Source organism: Channa argus, chromosome 18, assembly GCF_033026475.1.
Source record: "Channa argus isolate prfri chromosome 18, Channa argus male v1.0, whole genome shotgun sequence".
Taxonomy (NCBI): domain Eukaryota; kingdom Metazoa; phylum Chordata; class Actinopteri; order Anabantiformes; family Channidae; genus Channa; species Channa argus.
The window spans coordinates 11,120,833-11,139,822 of NC_090214.1; the positions used below are offsets into that span (position 1 = coordinate 11,120,833).

The 18,990-nt window shown below is 38.3% G+C and overlaps 2 protein-coding genes across 5 annotated transcripts; both read left to right on the plus strand.

Moving 5' to 3' along the window:
- The first annotated feature begins 155 nt into the window (after positions 1-155).
- On the plus strand, positions 156-13,063 carry dgcr2 (DiGeorge syndrome critical region gene 2). Of its 3 annotated transcripts, XR_010911553.1 has the most exons (12): positions 156-733; positions 5,065-5,097; positions 6,241-6,363; positions 8,354-8,440; positions 8,545-8,755; positions 9,215-9,291; positions 9,388-9,570; positions 9,669-9,872; positions 10,116-10,268; positions 10,458-10,694; positions 10,776-11,150; positions 11,239-13,063. XR_010911553.1 is itself a non-coding variant. In XM_067484113.1 (11 exons), the coding sequence occupies exons 1-11, from the start codon at positions 652-654 to the stop codon at positions 11,003-11,005; spliced, it is 1,620 nt and encodes a 539-aa protein (XP_067340214.1). In that variant the 5' UTR covers positions 156-651; the 3' UTR covers positions 11,006-13,063. The 3 variants fall into 3 exon arrangements, 2 of the variants coding, with proteins under 2 accessions (XP_067340214.1, XP_067340215.1); XM_067484113.1 differs by having other exon boundaries at positions 10,776-13,063; XM_067484114.1 differs by lacking the exon at positions 5,065-5,097 and having other exon boundaries at positions 10,776-13,063.
- An 864-nt stretch (positions 13,064-13,927) lies between these two features.
- On the plus strand, positions 13,928-18,829 carry car15 (carbonic anhydrase 15). Of its 2 annotated transcripts, none has more exons than XM_067484115.1 (8): positions 13,928-14,232; positions 14,330-14,359; positions 15,888-16,064; positions 16,157-16,302; positions 16,406-16,498; positions 16,639-16,705; positions 16,799-16,959; positions 17,057-18,829. In XM_067484115.1, exons 1-8 carry the CDS (start codon positions 14,181-14,183, stop codon positions 17,279-17,281), a joined length of 951 nt encoding a protein of 316 aa, XP_067340216.1. In that variant the 5' UTR covers positions 13,928-14,180; the 3' UTR covers positions 17,282-18,829. The 2 variants fall into 2 exon arrangements, with proteins under 2 accessions (XP_067340216.1, XP_067340217.1); XM_067484116.1 differs by having other exon boundaries at positions 13,937-14,232; positions 14,330-15,657; positions 17,057-18,828.
- Positions 18,830-18,990: the final 161 nt, after the last annotated feature.

An 18,990-nucleotide genomic window follows, 5' to 3' on the forward strand; every position in this document is an offset into this window, starting at 1 on the left:
TAATTTTAATTGTGTGATGTTCAAGTAAAATGTGTGACCTAGAGTTCAACCACGACTCTTATCAGTTCATTTACACTTTAAGTCGTCTGCTAATTAGTTAAATGGAAAACAGCCCGGCCTGGGTGCCAGCAGCTCGCATAACGCTTCCTGGTAAACTGCGCAAGACGCCTGTCGAGTCCTCTGTTCATTTTAACCGTGGATAATATTTAGTCTTGTTTCATGTCATAATACTCTTAAGGAGTACACAAACACAGTGGTTATCGCGTACCCCAGTAGGCTAAACCAGGTAAACCCCGCCCCGGCAGCCCTTCCAGCTGATAGCGTGGGAGCTGCATGTTCGGGATTGTTGTGATGGGAGGCCGCAGCCATTTTGGATACGCGCTGCTGCACAGCGAGCAGCGGGAGGACTGACGGTGTTAACGGTTGAGCCGTTAGCTAACGGTAGCTACTCCGACTGATGAGTCGCAGTTTGGTGATGTGCTGTACGACTATGCTCAACATACGGAGTTTCCCTTCGTTAGCCGCTGCTTTAAACGGATATAAGTTGTGTTAATCGTTTACCGGTATAATTTCGAAAAGGGCGTCGGCGGTGCAGATCCTTGTATCTTTTTAACATTTCTAGATAGAGGAGTTACTATGAATGGAGGATAAATGTTGCCAAAGGCTGACAGCAGCAGTTTCGTCCTCTTCTCTCTGCTCTTTGTCCTCACGCTAACGGACCCACCACGGACAGGTAAATATACCCACATTATTTTTCCTTTGCACGCATTTTCTTGGACTTTGCTCGTACGTAGGAGAAACAACGATCACGGCTGTAAATAAGCAAAACTCTGCAAGTCCGGCGTAAAGGCCTGCTGGAGACCGGGGGCTCTGGTGGTTTTTAACCCGCTGTTGTTTGGCTGCTGCTGGACAGTGTGCTGCTGGACCTGGCTGTCTGCAATCAAGCAGTACATTTAAAAAAAAAAGTAGGCCAACTTAAACCGCCAGTGGGCAATCGGTAAACAACCAACAGACACCGCCAGAGGTTTAATGAAGAATCACTACCTCTTTTTATTTGCTTCCAGAAACAGTCGAATAACGCTACGTTACAATTGTTACCGTTAGTTTTGTTTGACTCAGTTATATTAAGAAATGGCACCGATAAGACTTTTCCCCATCTCTTAATATGTGTCTGTTTTAACTAGTCTAACTAAAAGGGATTGAAAACTGTTAACGTGTGTTTGGTATCCACTGCATCCCTTGATGGTTGGTCTCCGCTTAGTCGTGAAGGTAGTATTTGAAATGCATGTCAGATTCATGTTTCTGCATCACTAAATCTGGCTCTCACCGATTCATCTATTAGCTACACTGTTAAACACATCAGACTGATAAAATACATAGTCATCACACTACCCTAAAATGTTTTTAATAATAATAATTTCCGAAACGATAAATTGGGTTTAAAAAATCTGTTTGTGTTCTCCATGATGAAATGTGTGTCACAGGTGGAACCTATACACATCAGAAAACAGTGTACATCAATGTTGATTATCAAATCAGCTAACCACTTGTGATATATCTGCAAGTCCTTTTAATGTGAACTTTTTTGTCATAAAATTCCAGTGATTACAGAAAGGTGAGGCAAATTAATTCCTCTTCTGCATCTATTCAAGCAGCAAGAAGACAATTTTGTGGTCTCCTCTAGGCCCGGTCTTGTGATCCTGATCATAAGGATTAGATTGACTGTTTACCTTTCAGCTGATGGATAAATATAACATTTTACACTCATCAACACTGCATGCTTCATAATGTTAATTTGTTTGGAGGTATTTTGTACTCAATAATTAATGTTTTCCAATTTATTAGTGAACGTCATACATCTTAAGTGAGTAATCTGGAAAGTAAAAGTTATGTTATCCACATCTCGGCCTCTTGTCAGATCTGTTTGAATTAAGTATTGCCTAGGCACACACTTTGTCTTTGGACACACATTTTAAAACCACAAGTTGTTGTGGGGGTGGGGACGGGGGCTGTTGAGCATTCTGGTTCACATCAACTGCAGCCTTCCCTAAGCTTGGTGCCCGCCATGATTTGGACATTGAACAAAAGAATAATCTTCTTTACTTAAACCTATTTCTGTATTCTGTTTGAACAATTGTGAATAAGAAACACTTCTCATGTCATACAAGTTGGTTTCAGCCATCTCACAAAGTCTTACATAATCCTTAACAAAGGTGCATCCATCCTAAAATAATTCCTTCAGCCCATCTCTCAATCTTCAGAAATGTTTTACTTGGCATTTATGTGACCATCAATCTATATTTGACTTGCCTAGTAAGCCTCTCTTAAAGGCTATGATTTTATTCATCTTGAAGGTGTGTCTAATCTGTACCAGCAATGTTTTGAACAGCTTTGTCGTTTTTTTTGTTTTTTTTTTTAAAAAAGCCTCCTGTCCTATACAAACAGGCTTAGAGTCATGCAGCATTTAAATGTCAGAATACTTGAACAAAGTTTGGCTTAGTACTTTCTTCACCAAAAGAAGAGTAACAAATGCTAGAAGTGCTTTTAAAACAAAATATGACCAGAATCACGCTTAATGATCAAGTCAGATTTATGTGATTTATATAACTGAGCACAATATTGCAAAAACAAATATAAAAAACAAATCAACATGATCACGTACAGTTCACATGATGGAGCAGTGCTTTTGCTCTGTGCTTAATGGATGTGATTGTGGTCACTCCCATGACATAGGTAGTAAACAGCTGGTTGCTGTTCATTTACTACAAGATTAGTTGTTTTTTTTGTTTGTTTTTTTAACACGTTTTTGGTTTGAGAATAAGACCTTTTCACGTTCACCCCTGAAGTGTTTTGCGGGGTCTAGTATGGTAAACGTCAGTGGTTTAGCTCTTAATTGACACTTTGTTATATCAGAATGAACAAGAGCTGAAAGTGTTAAAACTCAGTGCATTACAGGAAAAACATATGTAATGCGAAATGCTGGTTTTCATATAAAACAGGCTACTCATTAAGTCTTCTGTGAGCTGAAATCAATTTTACCTGCAGTGGTGTAATCCATACAGACTATAGCTCGCAAGTATTGGTTTTAAATGTGATCATAAAGGAAAATACATTCCCACTCACTGCTTTTTACAGTAAGCCTTAGTGTTGATGAATCATCAGATGCTGATGATGCAGTGTGCAAAAGGCCAGGTTACTGTGCTGTTATACTTCAGGAAGAGTAAATTAGGTAGACTTTATTGTATTTTCCTGTTGGTTATGTAAGAGATGCTGAGGCTCAGTTTTTTCTGGTTAGGCTGTGTTCGCTCAGTTAAAACTGCAAAATTCAATGCTACTGAGAAAAATAGCTTTGATAAGAGATGGGTTTTTCTTATGATGCTTGCTGCTTCTGGTTCTCAGTTCATCGCAAAAATGCAAAACAACCCCTTTTTGTCCTTTTTTTTGTTGTTGTTGTTATTCCTACGTGCTGTATTGTTTGCTAAGTTACAGTTTGTACCTTGACTATTTTGAACTTTATGTGAGTAATCATGAGCTTCACTAAAAACAAAAATCAATTGCTTGTTTGAATTTTGAAAATCTATCGGATTAAATCCCTATAAACCAGAGAGAGGAATAAAAGATATTAACCAAATGTGATTTGGATATTCCATCCTAATCGTAACTCAGGTTATAGAAATAAAAAGTTGTGCATTTGACTTGAAGCTCTTATCGATAGAGGCTGTTGTAATTTGGAGATCCCAAATTTATGCTTTTTACTTGTAATATCTGATGACCTGCTGGTGTCTGAATACATTCTCCTGGGAAATTTCCAGCAGCAGGAGTTGTCAGAAAAGCATAGGAAGCACGTCTTTATTCAGATTTGATATCTGATAGATAAGGAAGCAAAAGGCATTTAGTTTATAGTCGTAGTTTATAGTATAGCAAATGTAGAGGAGTCTTAACAGGACTTAGCCACATTATAAATAAAGAGAAATCAGTTGGATCTGGCTCCTGTTTGCTGCATAGATTCTCAGTAAGACAATAAAGCAACACATCTTATTATGTTATGTATCATTGAAAAAGATGCATGTATCTTTGTCAGAGGATTTGTTTGATTAATATTTGAAAGCTATTTTTACTTATTCTATAAGTACAAATTAGTCTATTAACATGAGTTATTCTGTATAAACATTAATTATTCACACATCCTCTCTTAGGTATTTGGGATACATGGTTTTTTCAACTTGACAGACATTCTGGCTCACTGGGATCAGTGATTATGCATTCAGGCCCTGGAGATAGACGGTCTGTAATGCGCCTCAATCCATTTAGCATCAACTTAGACAAGGTGACGTCTGGTGTGTTGAGGCCTCTATAAACATCTTTTGGCAGAATGAAGGCGACCTGTATCATGGTTAGCCAAATAAGATGGGTCCACATCTTATCATTTATAGTTCATAATAGTGTGATGGCATATCATAATCATACAGGTGTATATGTTACTGGTTTATAAACAATACTTTTTTACTCTTTACTCTCTTGGTGTTCTGTGGGACATCTGAATTCGTCAGTGGTTTTCAAAGCCATATATCCATAGTAGTTCATTTTATTATAAGTTCATCATTAATTTGTTTAGTTGTACAACTAAAGACCACCACTGTATTAAAACATACTGTGGTTTGTGCTCCTGCTGTGTGGGTCCACAAAGCTGGATGTCTTTTTGGTCTCATGTCAGTAAAGGGGGTTGTGCACAGTTGAAACAACAGTCACAGTCTTGAAATAGCGCAGAGCTTTTTTCTAAGTAAAAATAGCGTCGCCATATTTGCCAGCTGGATTTCTGCTCCAGCTTCCATTGTAGGTACACGTAACATCCTGGGTTCAAGAACAGATGGTCTAATGTAGTAAATTGATCTACTACTCAGCAAGAAACTGGGAAAATCATTGACTGAATTCCAGAGAATCATCACCAGCAACACTATAATAGTGCTACAGACCGCTGAGAAAACATTTCTGTGCAATTTAAAATTCCTAAACGACGGACACTGATATCCAGAATAGTCATTTTATTGTTTCTATTTGTTTCAGGTCCGCGGCTAGCTCTGGCAAGATTATTGTCAGGTAAGCAAGTGATAAGTCTTCTAGTGTAGTGGCTATTTGGTCTTTTTGTTAGCAATAAGTATAGTTTTTACTTTGATATCTAACAGTTCAGTTTCCTTTCTTATCATGGATAACATTGAGGTCTGAGTTATATACAAAACAAAACCAGGTTTAGATTTTGCTAATGTATTAGAACTCTGAACTCTTAAATGTCTTTGCATCATTAATTCTTTGTTTGGCAGCAATTAGTTCAGTTCACTTCAGTACCTTTCTACAAACTGTGTCATCAAATAGTTGCTTTCGCTCTTAAATGCTGTTTAACTAGACTTCTAAAGGATTACTACATTTCTGAGCACAATTTAAGTGCTACAGCAAATGGTCTGAATACTGTAAGTAAAACATCTTAGTTCTTGAATTGGTTTTCTACATCTAGAAAGATTTGTTAAAACACATCTATACATTGTCAATGGATTGTCAACAAATCTACAACACTTAAGTGTGCATAAAGTGAGGTCTAAATACTTCCATTGCCAATGTTTGTCATAGAGACCTAATAGTCCTAAAGACATCCAATATGTTTCAGCTGTCTAAGGTCTAAGGCTGCTAATCTCCACTTGCCCTCATTACAAACATTTTATTTAAAGACATGCTTACAATAGTCCTACTGTTTTATTTTCACAGAAAATGAAACTAGAGGAAAATGATGAACTCATCCATGTCCAAACTTGTAGACATGAGACGGATTCACATTTGTGTCTCCGAACTGAACTAATATTAAGCTATCAGCTGCTTCTTTGAAAGGAACTTTATGCTAGATTCTACAGTTTGTCCATTTTTCTTTATTTTGCTTTTTCAGTTTATGCCCTGAAAAGTCCACTAGTTGCTGATTTAGTTAATCCTGCTGGTTGCAGTCCTAGTTCTCGTCTTATTAGACTGTGATTTCTTCAGTTTGCCTGCCACTACCAGTAATCTGTTTATCTGTGACATACACAACATTTTCACCTCATCCCCCTGTCAGTTCTCTTATTTAATGACTTGTCATAAATGCTTGCATGGCCTCATAAGCTTCTTTGCTGTACTCTGACAAAAATGGTTTTCTCTTCTTTGAAAATGGCCTTAGTCACATGCAAGTTTGACCATACAAACCCTCTTGTTGTGTTTCAGAGCAGCGCTGCAGTCCTGGGCAGTTTGCCTGCCACAGTGGGAAGATGCAGTGTATCCCGATGTCCTGGCAGTGTGACGGCTGGACAGCATGTGAGGACAAGAGTGACGAGATGGACTGTCCCCGTAAGTATAGCTCACTAAAGCCCTTTTACATCCATTCTTATTGAACACCCATAACATGATTTGTTTCTGGAAAGAATTACAACACCTAGGACATTTTTACACTTGGACAGTTAGATCACAGCTGTACCAATTATAAATATATGTGTGAATGCACCTGGGTGTTATGAAGATGAAGTGGGATCTAATCAAGCAATATTCAGATATTTTCAATGTTGCATGTTGACTTAAAATAAGTGCACTTTTGACCCTGACTGAACTGCAGGGTACCCTGTACTTAATTTTTAATGTGTCTATAACACAATGAAAACTCCAAACGCAGTTCAATTCAGATTAATGTAGACAAAGTTTAAAATCTGCCAGTATGAATTCGATCTGATCCCCTACAGTGAATCAAAAACCAGGACTTGTGGCATCCGATGGCAGAGAGCGGAAGAGTTAAAGTCTGAGTGGCTGCACATGTGTCTGTTGTTGTTTGATCTCTACAATACTAGCTAGATGTTACAGCGATAAGCCTTGGACTGAAAACGCATTGTTTTCCCCTCTTAATTCCAGAAAAACCTTATCCCCAGATCACTGACCACATAATAGGAATTATTGAAGGGATTGAGTTCAGCATGTGACCTCCATACAACAGTAGTTGTGCTCGGAGTTAATGCTGTAGGAAATGAGATATCCTTGTTTTCTCAAACTTACAGTTTTATATTCCTTAACCCCTAGTTTGTGTCTGTCCTGTCAATGGTTTGTCAATTTGTCAGAGAAATGTTACATTTATTTTAGTTGAGTTAGCTAGAATTTTTTTTAAAGGGAATATTATTAGTATCTGCCTACTGTTCCTTTTTTGGCAGATGTCCTAATGTCAGTCTGTATGTCTGTTTCCTCTTTGGTGTGCTATTTGTTTCGATTCAAAAAAAAAGTTGGTAAGTATCTGTACAATATTGCAAAATAAATGGAGCCCTAACATTTTGTCATTTGCTGCCCCATTATCTTTAACATCAATTAAAACAAAATCTACAATACTTAAAGTGTGACTTCACCCATTTTTAACTTGATCTCCATGGCTTTAGTTAAGGGTGTAGATTCACATTAATGCTTTTAAACTTCCCTCTGACTTCCTTATATTAAAATATTACTCTGCTTCTAGCTGAAAAACCCCTCCAGATGACAGCACCCCAAGAAGTTTTCTTTTTCTTTCTTTTTCTTTTCTTTTTTTTTTTTTTAGGAATTAAGATGATGTCATCTGGGGGAGCTCTCGAAAAGCAGATTGGTCATGATTGAAAACTCCAAAATATGACCAACAAGATGACATAATCTGAACTGAAGGTTTCTCTGAGTGACGTCACCTGGAAGCCTTTCCAGCTAGAAGTAGAGAGCTATTTGATCTAGATTTGATATAGGGAAGTAAACAGAAAGTTTAATGGCAAGCAAGTTCAAAATCAGTGATGGCGTCCTTTAAAATGAAATAATAGCTAGAGAATAATCCAGATACTATTAAGTAAGTTCCTCTACAAATCCACGTATAGATTGTGATATATATTTGTAGATAAGGCTGAGGTTCTCACCTTAGTGCAAATTTTCATTGACTGCAAACATCTCATTACATGCACATGAGGATACAATCTGTACAGTCTTAAAAGCTTTTGTTCTGCTTTTCACTTCCTCCGATCGCTATGACCTTCCTTGATCGTTGTGAAGTCCGAGATGGTTTTTTTTTAGATACATTACATTTGTGGCTTATTTCCTACCTCGACATGTTGATCAGATATGCAAAAAAGTAAATGCAATACCAGTATTTGTTAATAAAGTCTAGGCTTTTAACAAAAATTAGGAAAAGTACTTGCCTTTATACCAGTTGTGCTCGGTATCTATCAGACAAAAAAAAAAGAAACCTTATTCTTGAAAAGTCTGAAATGTGGTTCTTTACACTATATGCATTTGAAACTAATATGTGACAACAAAAATAAAATGTCTTTTTTATTTATTAATTTTGTAGCTATAAAGGAGGAAAGGTTTCGTTTTGGCAATGGATATGATCAGGTAGAAGACGTTATTGGTGTGGCTCAGCCTGTCCGCTTCAACAGTAAGAATTTCTTTTCTCTCCCCCATAACATTTTTGCCTCTGAATCTGTTATGATTGTGTGCCTGGCATCCATCACCGTGTTAAAGCTGCTTCTTCACCCACAGAGAAATGTCCCAGTGGGTGGCATCACTACGAGAAGACCGCTAGCTGCTACAAAGTTTACCTGAAGAATGAGAACTACTGGCAGGCTGTGGATACTTGTCAGAAAGTCAACGGCTCATTGGCGACGTTTGTGACCAACGAGGAGCTGCAATTCATACTGAAGATCGAGGTGGATTTTGATGAAAATGTCTGTGAGCGCAGAGACCAGTGCAAGTGAGTTTTTCTTGTGTGTGTTTAGTTTGACAAGTGTAGCCTTGGTGTAAACCTTCAGTTATGAGTTTCTGAAAAGACAGAACTTTGTCGGTGTTTCTGAAAAGAGCAAATTAACAAATTAATAATTTATTATGATTAGAGATGTACAGTTTAATTTAACCTATATTTACATATTGAATATGGGTCTCAACTTGTGTGTTTGAAATCAGTACGGCCTTCTTTTCAGAATAGAAGAGGGAACTTTAGCTTTGTGTTGATATAAAAAAAACACTAATCTCATGCTCTAACTTGAGGGGGAGTGATAGTGGTCTGTCATGTGTTGTAGGCCATCTAGTGGCCAAAAAGTGTAGTTTAAAGGGCTCAATATTGGCTTATAGATTAAAGACCCTAGGATTATCTAATACTGTAAATTTAAATATTGTAGTGATTAATGTTTTGTTTTGTTTGTTTGTTTTTAAGGTTTTGGGTGGGCTATCAGTATGTGATCACCAATCAAAACCACTCCCTGGAGGGCCGTTGGGAGGTTGCATACAAAGGTATTTTAGTTTAGATTTTGTCCTAATTAATGAATAAATAAAAATTGTCTAATGTTTGTGGTTGTTAAAAATGCCGTCCTTGTCTGCCCTCAATAGGGTCAATGCAGGTGTTTCTGCCCCCTGAGGGCCTGACCAATTTTGGGGAGGTGTCTCCCACTCAGGACAACATCTTCTGTGCCCAGTTGCAGCGCTTTCAGATCAAAAGCATGAATGAGCGAGGCCTACATAGCTGGCACGCTGAGAACTGCTACAAGAAATTCCCATTTCTGTGCAAGAGGAGTAAGTGTTGATTTTGGCCTTTTCCCTAGAAATGCCAAACAGCAGCAGTGTTTGTGGTCTTCAGCATCTCATTTCTTTCCTTTGTATTTCCCCCATAGGGCAAACATGTGTGGATATAAAGGACAATGTTGTGAACGAGGGCTACTACTTTACCCCAAAGGGGGACGATCCATGTCTAAGTTGCACGTGTCACGATGGTGAGCCTGAGATGTGTGTGGCTGCACTGTGTGAACGCCCGCAAGGCTGCCAGCACTTCCGCAAGGATCCTAAAGAGTGCTGCAAGTTCACCTGCCTGGACCCAGGTACTGCCACTTCATCCCACATCTCACAATTAAAGGGTTTATTTTATTTTTAAATTTTTTTTTGTAGTGCATACAGTCAAGAGTTTATAAATATTGATTTGTATATGTTTTTACGTCGTGTTTAAAAGAGATCCAACATTTTTCGACATTATGATTTGCTTAACTGAGTTTAAAATAATAACAGCAACTCATTAAAATCACATTAAGACTGGAGAAAGTAATCTTTTTTTTTTTTTTTTTAAGATGGAAACAGTCTGTTTGATTCCATGGCGAGTGGGATGAGGCTGATTGTCAGCTGTATCTCTTCCTTCCTTATCCTCTCGCTGCTGCTTTTCATGGTGCACAGACTTCGTCAGCGAAGACGTGAACGCATCGAAACGCTTATTGGCGGAAACTGTGAGCATTAAGCTTTTGAACATTCACACACCACTTTCTGCTTTTTGATAAATTGGTTATCTAATAGGCTTTCTCATTGTAATTAGCCTCAGTTAATTTAACTGCAGGACGAGTTATTTTAAATAAATTTAGGGCTGTGGCTGAACTTGTTTGTAGTAGCAGTCATTTCACACCGTTTTCTGTCCTCAGTGCACCACTTTAACCTTGGAAGACGAGTCCCAGGCTTCGACTATGGCCCGGATGCCTTTGGCACTGGCCTCACTCCCCTGCATCTCTCTGATGATGGAGAGGGAGGCGCTTTTCATTTCCAAGAGCCTCCTCCACCCTACGCAGCCTACAAATACCCTGAGATCCAGCACCCAGATGACCCCCCTCCTCCTTATGAAGCCTCTATCAACCCAGACAGCCTCCTCTATGTAGACCTTGGTAGGTCCTTCGTCATGTTTTTCTCGTTTCTTTTATTGTACAGAGGAGAGTCTTCATAACCTCTTTTGTTGTTTCCTTCAGGACATGGCGGGGTTTCCATGGTGCCAAGCCAGATGAACACCATCAGAGATGGGCTCCAGGGCAGTATTCCCAATGCTTCTATTACCGTGCCGGACGCAGCACCATCCTCTCAGGAGAGGGAGGACTCAATAGATAGCAGCACCCTCCTGGTGGGGCCCGACACCCCAACAGATGGCCACACTCCTGGTTCCATGCCTGCAGACTGCACTGCCCTCAGCACCATGGTATAGGAATGGACAGTTGGCAGAGAGCTGCACCTGGACATTACCTGCTGGTGGAGGAAGGTCATGAGTCTGTTTTGCACAGGAGATGATGCAGCAGACTGTTTTCATTTATCGAAAGTGGTGACTGCAGTTTATACAAACTCTTTAGAAGGTGGAGCATCATGTTTTACAGTGATGGGAGGATGCCCTCTTACTGACGATGGCCGGAATTTCTGACTGCTTCTTTTTGTTTCTTTTAGTAATGATGACATCTGGGGGAAGAGAGAGAACTTTTTCTGTACAGAGAAGAGAAACACTACATTCAGGCCAAGAAAGCTGCATCTGTACTTTTAGCAAAGTGGACAAAGTTTTCAAAACATCTCAACGTTGCCCAGATTGATCAAGAAGCTCTGATGTAAATACCGCCTCAGACCTGTGACGGTCAAATTTGTAATACTTGTGTGTCTCAGTCCAGCACAAGGCAAATAATGAAAGAACAGTGAAGCCAGCTTTTTTTTTCCTTGTGCATTCTTGTATGCGTCATACTGTCGTTCGAATGGACATCTGTATTGAACAGTCTCCTTCTACAATGAAGTTCTCATTGGCCCTTTCTCTTGCCGCAAATCTTAGATGTTGATCTGATAAAAATTTCTGTCCCCTCAGTTTCTTATTGGTCTGATACATGAAGCTGTCTTCCAGGTTTATAGTGCGTATTTGCAGCAACAAATGTTTTGTAGTTTAGGGGTTTAACCTTGAAAGGAAATTACAGTTGGTTTCCTGCTCTAGGGATTTTATTAGGTAATGCTGACAAGGCATTATGTATCAATGAATGTCACGGTACTGATAAATATCTGGGTTTGGTATTGTTCTTTTTTTATGATGATTTAATTTATGCAGGCTGTAATCTTGATTATTTTATTATGCAAAATATGCAGCCTGATCAGCAAGCAAAAGTGATTAAGCTTTTTAAGTGTCTGTGTGAACATTAGAGATGATATCCCCTCTATAAATTAAAAAAGAAATGATTAATTTAATATAACTGTTTCAGTCCTGAAGACAGTGCCATTGTTACTTTATCATCAACTTTTCACAGGGTATTTGTGTAATTGTTAACTGAGCATTGTTAAGTGAGTCAGAGCGAAATGTTTTGCACGCTCATCTCTTGAATAAATCAGGTTTTTGTTTTTTGGAAATAATTTGTCATTAGTGACATTTGGATGCTGCCCCTTTATCCCTAATCTGTTCGTTTGTGTGATTCTTTGCAGCTACTGATGAAGTTGATGTGACCTGAATGTAGCTGTGTCTTTTCTGTTTTAGTGTTGGTGGCTCTGTTATCGTTTTTGTTTCTCATTGGAATGGCAATTTTAAAAATAATTGCAATAAAGGAAAAATGTAAACTCTATATTTGGAATACGTTAGGCCCGTGTTACGACAATCCTTTCATTCCCTCAAGGGTGAATTTTACAAGTCTGAATAGGTTAGTCAAAAATGACCCAAAGCCACCAGCATTTATCACTTCAGATAAAAACCTGTTAGTGTGCGTTTGAATGACTGTGTACATCTGTATCTCATGTTTGAATGTACCATTTGTAGAAAAAATTGTATTCCCTCCCCCTTTTTTGGCATATTAATAATCCACAGTGGATTATCTAACAAACAAATTCTCATAAATTGTGGAAAAATGTGCATGTATGTATAGGAGATGATATACTAGTTTAGATTTTTTTTTCTCATCAATCTGCTTTTTTGGACCTGCAGTGCATGTTTTGTTTTTTGTTTTTTCTTTTGCTCAATAGTGTGTCTTGTACAGTAGGTTCAAAGACTGCTGCATATAGTTAAATATGTCTGTATGCATAGTAAACCTGCTCACACCCCTAATAGCTGTATTTAAACTGTAGTTTCTGTGCTAGACTATGGTGGTGTGAGAACTACTTTTAACACATGCTACATTTCATTGTCTTTTATTTCATTGACTTTACATTTCACAAAATGCTTCATTTGCAGGGGGAGTTTCTGTTTTTCCTGAGTTAGATGTACATCTTATCAAATGCCAAATAAATTACACCATGAAGGACGGCTCATGCACCAGTGGGTGTAAACACATTCTGAACTTTATGTTGAACCTCATCAATCATGACATTTAGCTTTTCTGTGAGTCCTTTAGCTTGTGGAGGAAATTCCTCCAGCTTCGGGGACCAAATGTCGGAGGATTAAAGGGATATGCAGGGAAATCCCCCCCCAACAGTGAGACAGAGGTTGTTGGATAAATCCAATCCACAGCAATAAAAAGATTAAAATTTAAAGAAAGTGGATATGGCGCACCTTGCAGTGAGTCATGAGGAGCAGAGAGAGTGATACCCTGCTGGAAAGCATCATCACTGAAGAAAAGAGGCTTTGTTCACGTCGGCCAAGTACCAACCGAATGGCATAATGTATTCCTGGATGGAAGAGACGCAACACTTAAAGTTGAGCTGTTAGGTCAAGTCCATGATTAAATTATGACTGGAGAAGTGCAATATCACTTAATATTACAGCTTTTTTTCTGCAAATAAAAGATTTCAGAGTTTTCATGTACAAAGTTGAGGATTGTATTGCCAGGTTAAGCACTATTTTCTGTGCTATTTTAGTTTAACAGGTTTTCAATTTTTGGAAAATACTATTTATTCAGGTATCTATTTTACCAATATCCCTTGTTACTTTAATTTTGGAAATTAAAAAATAAAGAAAACCTGCACTAATGCATTATATCTAAAACAAAGAGAAATCTCTGCACTTCTGTAGTGGACTCGTGTTTAAGAGAATCTAAACTCAAGTTTTTTTTTTTAAATAATTAAATTAGCAGGTATAGTTGTTTTATTTCCAATTTTTTTCATTTCAGGCAGTTATCGGCGATGTGAAGCTAAGTTCCCTTCTAATTCAGTGAGCTACAAGTCCTCTCGCTTTCCCATGAGATGAATGGGTCTTGTTACTAGCCACTGGGCATCGATGGTGGCAGCGGCGGGTGGGGGTGGAGGGTGAAGCTGTCTTTGCATCAATGAGCCTGTTGATCAGAAAAGACCACTAGACTGGCAATGACATGGTTTACTGATCAGAGCAGGGCAAAATAAAACTCCGCTTTTACCTCGTTCGTATTTAGGGAGCAATTCTCCGTCTACCTCAGACACTGACACCTGTCTGGTTCTTCGGGCTGCAGGATCCTACAATGATTTGGGCTGTCCTCCTTTTGATGACTGTTGCTCCACATGCTGATTCAGGTGAGGGCCCTGATCTCATACAACAAAATATTTTTTAGATGTAGCTTGTGTTTAATTTAAGGTCATTCAATAAGAGGAAATTGTTTTCATATTCCAGAAGACTACTGTTACAATGAGCCACATTGTGGTAAGTAACCAATTAAATACTTTTATTTTTGAAACAGACAGCAACAGAGAGAGTGTGATGTGTTTTTAAAATGCAAACACTCTGATGTGTTTTCTATAATAGGAATATACAATTCAAGTTCTGTTTCCGTCATTATTTTAAAGCAGATTTTAGCAGCTTTTGTCTGTGACCCTTTCAATAAAGCAAGGTGTTCTTCCACCTCAAGGTTGGACGATTAATGTGTTTTAAGTTGTGAGCACATCATCCAAACACTGTTTTTCTCCTCTAAACATCTCAGAGTGCAGACGTAGGAAGTAATAAGGTACATATATATATATGTTTGTACTTTCTTTAAATATTTATTTTGCTGACAACTATTTCTTTTTTACATGCTGCCTTTTAACTGAAATATCTGTACTTTCTGCTACTTACATTTTCAAAACTTCCTAGTTGCAGTTCTTCCTTCCTAGTTGCAGTTCATTGGAGGGGAAATAACGTTTTTTTGATATTATTATTTTTCATAATTTGGTATCTTTACTACACACTGGAGACTCCTTAAATCTTTGCTTACAACTTTTTTAAAGAGTGGGGTTTTCACGATTGACAGCGTTGACAGCATCAGGCAGATGTCATCAGTGTGTTGATAAGAAGAGATACTGTAACATTACTTACTTTGTTCCCATGTAATAACTTCATGCAGCTTGTGGTTCCAGTGAGTGTGTGGGTTTACAGCCAAGGGCAGTTCTTGGGGGTTTCCAGGGGGTTTATTAAAATTTTAAATTTAACTTATGCTTAATTAGACCTAATGAGTGTTTATCATAATGTTTGAAATTCTGTTGCTAAAAATAGACTTGCACATTGAAGCAAAGATAATGTTCATTGAAGTTCCTTATTTTCAGTAGTGTTTTTACATATTATTTGAAGTTAATTATTTAATAATCTTTAACAACAGTAATACGACTTGAGGTCTCATTAACTTTAAACAGAAACACGTAGAAATGTGTTTTATACTCTTATACTTCAGTTACATTCATAGCTTGTATGTTTCCCTTTAGTACTTTAGTAAAGAAGTTGAATCAGAACTTCTACTTTTCACTCAAGTTCATGTAACTCAACTTGAGTAAAGAATGTACTGTATATTTACATGACAACTGGGCAACATGAGGATCGAAAATACCACAACAGCTTCCAAATGGACCATGCTGATTTTTTTTGTCAGCTACTGTTCCAACTCTAAAGCTAAGATATATGGAATAAGTCCCTCAAATCTAAAATCTGATGGCAACTGGTAAAACTGCACCTGCTGAAGGAAATTTGTGGTAAGATCAAAAACTACACAACAGCTACTAAACATACCTTGATGTGAAATTGTTAAATTAACTACTTGACTTCTCTCCATGGTCAAGAATAAATTCGACTCATTGTTTTTCGTTCTTGGTGTTATTATTTATATTATATATTTATTTAGAGACCCATCAGATGTGTGTTGTTGTGTCGCCATTAAGACAACAATCCCTCCTTTACTGGTGTATCTGGTTCTCAACCTCAGATCCTTACGCATGGGGAGACATGTTCCCGTCATGTCACCCCTTACTGGAAGAGCACCACTCTCCCATCAATCTGGACCACAAGATGATCAAAGACAACTCTCTGGGGTCTTTACATCTGGAGGGCTTCAATGTGACCCAAGCAGGCTACTGGACGCTTAAAAACGATGGACACTCTGGTGAATACACTGCAGATATTGTTCTGAACATGTGTATTGTCGTCTCTTTTGTGCCTTTGTGTTGGTGATGTCATGTTTCTGTTTGCTCTCAGTGGTGCTGCAGTTTGGCAGTGGCATGTCAGTGAGCGGCGGAGGCCTTCCAGACGTGTACCACACTATTCAGCTGCACTTCCACTGGGGCGATCCAGCCACTAACGGCTCAGAGCACACAGTGCACAGGCGCAGATACCCAATGGAGGTACAGTATGGTCAGTAGACAGCTCTACACTGCCATGAAGCAACTGCTGTGAGACAGGTGCAGTGCAGACTCCCCTTAACGTTTCTGTGCTTTTTATGTCCAGATGCACATAGTCAACATGAAGTCCATTCACCCAAATTTGACAGCAGCTTTGCGTGACCCAACAGGACTTGCTGTCCTTGGATTCTTCATTGATGTTAGTTTGTCAAATTTGTTCAGTGTGTGTGTGTGTGTGTATATATATATATATATATATATATACACACACACACACACACACTCAAACATTTGGAGCCATTTTCCCCCAAAACATCCTGATTTTATCCTTTTTTGCAGGTTGTTTATGCAGACCATGTGCACTTTGGACACATATCACAAAAACTTTCCTCTGTAGCCTACAAAGGTTTGCAAAACACACACACACACACACAAATTACTCCTGTTTGCTGTTTGTGTTACTTATAACTTGTTCTGTTGCTTTTCACCCTTTTGTAAGGCCAAACAACTAAAGTCAAGCCATTCCCACTGATGAGCCTTCTGCCAAAGCACAACATGAGTCAGTATTACCGTTATTATGGCAGCCTTACCACCCCTCCGTGTTCTCAAGCAGTTGTATGGACTTTGTATGAAGTCCCAATTTACATCTCATGGTCTCAAGTGGGTCTCCTTTTTAAATCATGTTTTTTTTTTTTTTTTTTTATCATGCTAAATACTGTCTTGGGTTCTGTAAATAAAGAGTGCGTTTTCTCCTCAGCTGGCTCAGTTTACCTCCCAGATCTTCTCCACAGAGGAGGATGCAGCACAGGTGACGCCTCTGCAAAATAACTTCAGACACATCCACCCTACCTTCCGCCGCATCGTCTTAGCATCCAAAGATGCCAAACTCCCCACAGGGATGGGCAGTCCTCTCCTCGGGTCAGCTGTGTCAGTGCATCTGCTTCCAATCATGTTGTTGGGAAGCTTCATCTCTGGACTTTAACATGGCCTTAACCCCAAATCATGAGACACTACAATGCCAAATGAAAATTAACTCATGTTACGTTATCTTAGTTTTCCCTGGCATTAGTTTTACATGATATTGAATGGTAAAAAAAAAGTTTCGTACATCTCGAAGAAAGGATATATATAAAAACATACTGTGAAGAAGAGTACTGTGAAATGTTTAAATGATTGTGCCCTTCACTGCAGGAGTATTGAACCCCATTAGTACATCACTAACAGTTAGATTTTGGGCACATACTGAATTATGTTTTATGGTGGCAGCCATGTATGAATTTATGACTTTTGTAGATATAATGTTAGCTTCTCCATGAAAATCTATAGCCTACTGTTTTCATCCTAGTGAGAGAAAATATTTGCTGTATCTCCACAAAATACTTTAATTTCAGCACAATGCCAGTATTTGATGAGATAACCCTTTTTTCATCCTAGCGGCTAGTACAACTAAAACCATAGCTATGTCTTAATTACAATCATGAGTGCTGTCTGTTTTAGCTCTTGTTAAATGTTTTCAGAGTACATATTTTAGAGTTTTATTTAAAAACAAGTACTGTTTGCTGCTGAACAATGCACCATGTTTGCAGCAGTGGTATCAGTATAACTAAATTTCCTATTTCCAGCTCTAACTCCAAATAAAGCAGCACACAAAGCCGTTTTTTTTTTTCACATCAAATTATTCCTGCAGCCGGCCCTGACATGTCCTAATAGAGAAACGATTATATTAATAAAGACTGAAATATATTCAGCTTTACCTGTTGCAGGCTTCCACTGCATAATTGAGCCCTAAACTCTGTTGCTGGCTCATAGAAATCTTTAAATGAATGCACTCATAAATGTTATTAATGACGCCTGAGTTTTACCAAGTCAAATCTCTCCTATGAAACATAGGAGCCTAAAATAAAATATAGTCATTGTTTACTAATGAGCTGAATCTCCTGGATCCAACATGCAAAAATGTGTCTACAGTGCATCAACTTTTCTGTGTTCATTTATTTTCACATGTCTGTCATCATCAGTGTACGTGAACTAGAAGGGTGCACAGAAATACTTCAAGTATGCAAATTGATTACTATGACGCACTGCAAAACAACCTTCAGAGTCATAGTTTTATGTCCGTGTTAAAAGTTCTCAGTCTTCTTTTAGTTTTCATTGAATCTGTTATAACATTTGCTGTATTAACACAATAAAAATACATTATTCCCTCACATTTTCATGCTGTGTTTTAAATAATGTCGGAAACAAGCCTTTTCTCTCTTCCATGGATGATGTTTTGTAAGTAAAATGTTGTAACTCTGTGGTTAAGGTTTGCCACCAGCATTCACGTCAAATGTTAAAATAACACAACCTAGCAGGCTTGTAGCAGGTGTTCAAGTGCTATTATGGCCACCAATAAATCTGGGGCCTTGAACTTTTTTTACAATGTGACCCTCCTCTATTAAAAGGATCTGCTAGAATACAGTGTTCTATGTTGCAGTCTGTGACACCACACATCAAAGTACCTGAATTTGTATTTTGAACATAAAAAGTCCTGTGATTAAAGAAAACACACCATAAACATGAAACGTCTCTGTAGTTACAAAAGGAGTTACCAACAGCACAAGAGAGCAGCTGGAGTAATGAATGTCTGACCAATCGGATCGCTCAGTGTGGAGTTGTGTGTTCCTCTGTTGGTGTGTTTGAAATCATTCA

What these genes read in the sequence shown, in the direction of transcription:
- dgcr2 (XM_067484113.1), top strand. Translation starts at nt 652, where the DNA reads ATGTTGCCAAAGGCTGACAGCAGCAGTTTCGTCCTCTTCTCTCTGCTC. An exon ending in TCTGGCAAGATTATTGTCAG is followed by an intron (nt 5,098 to 6,240) that starts GTAAGCAAGTGA and finishes GTTGTGTTTCAG; the next exon opens with AGCAGCGCTGCAGTCCTGGG. An exon ending in TGACGAGATGGACTGTCCCC is followed by an intron (nt 6,364 to 8,353) that starts GTAAGTATAGCT and finishes TTAATTTTGTAG; the next exon opens with CTATAAAGGAGGAAAGGTTT.
- car15 (XM_067484115.1), top strand. Translation starts at nt 14,181, where the DNA reads ATGATTTGGGCTGTCCTCCTTTTGATGACTGTTGCTCCACATGCTGAT. An exon ending in TTACAATGAGCCACATTGTG is followed by an intron (nt 14,360 to 15,887) that starts GTAAGTAACCAA and finishes TCTCAACCTCAG; the next exon opens with ATCCTTACGCATGGGGAGAC. An exon ending in TTTACATCTCATGGTCTCAA is followed by an intron (nt 16,960 to 17,056) that starts GTGGGTCTCCTT and finishes TTTTCTCCTCAG; the next exon opens with CTGGCTCAGTTTACCTCCCA.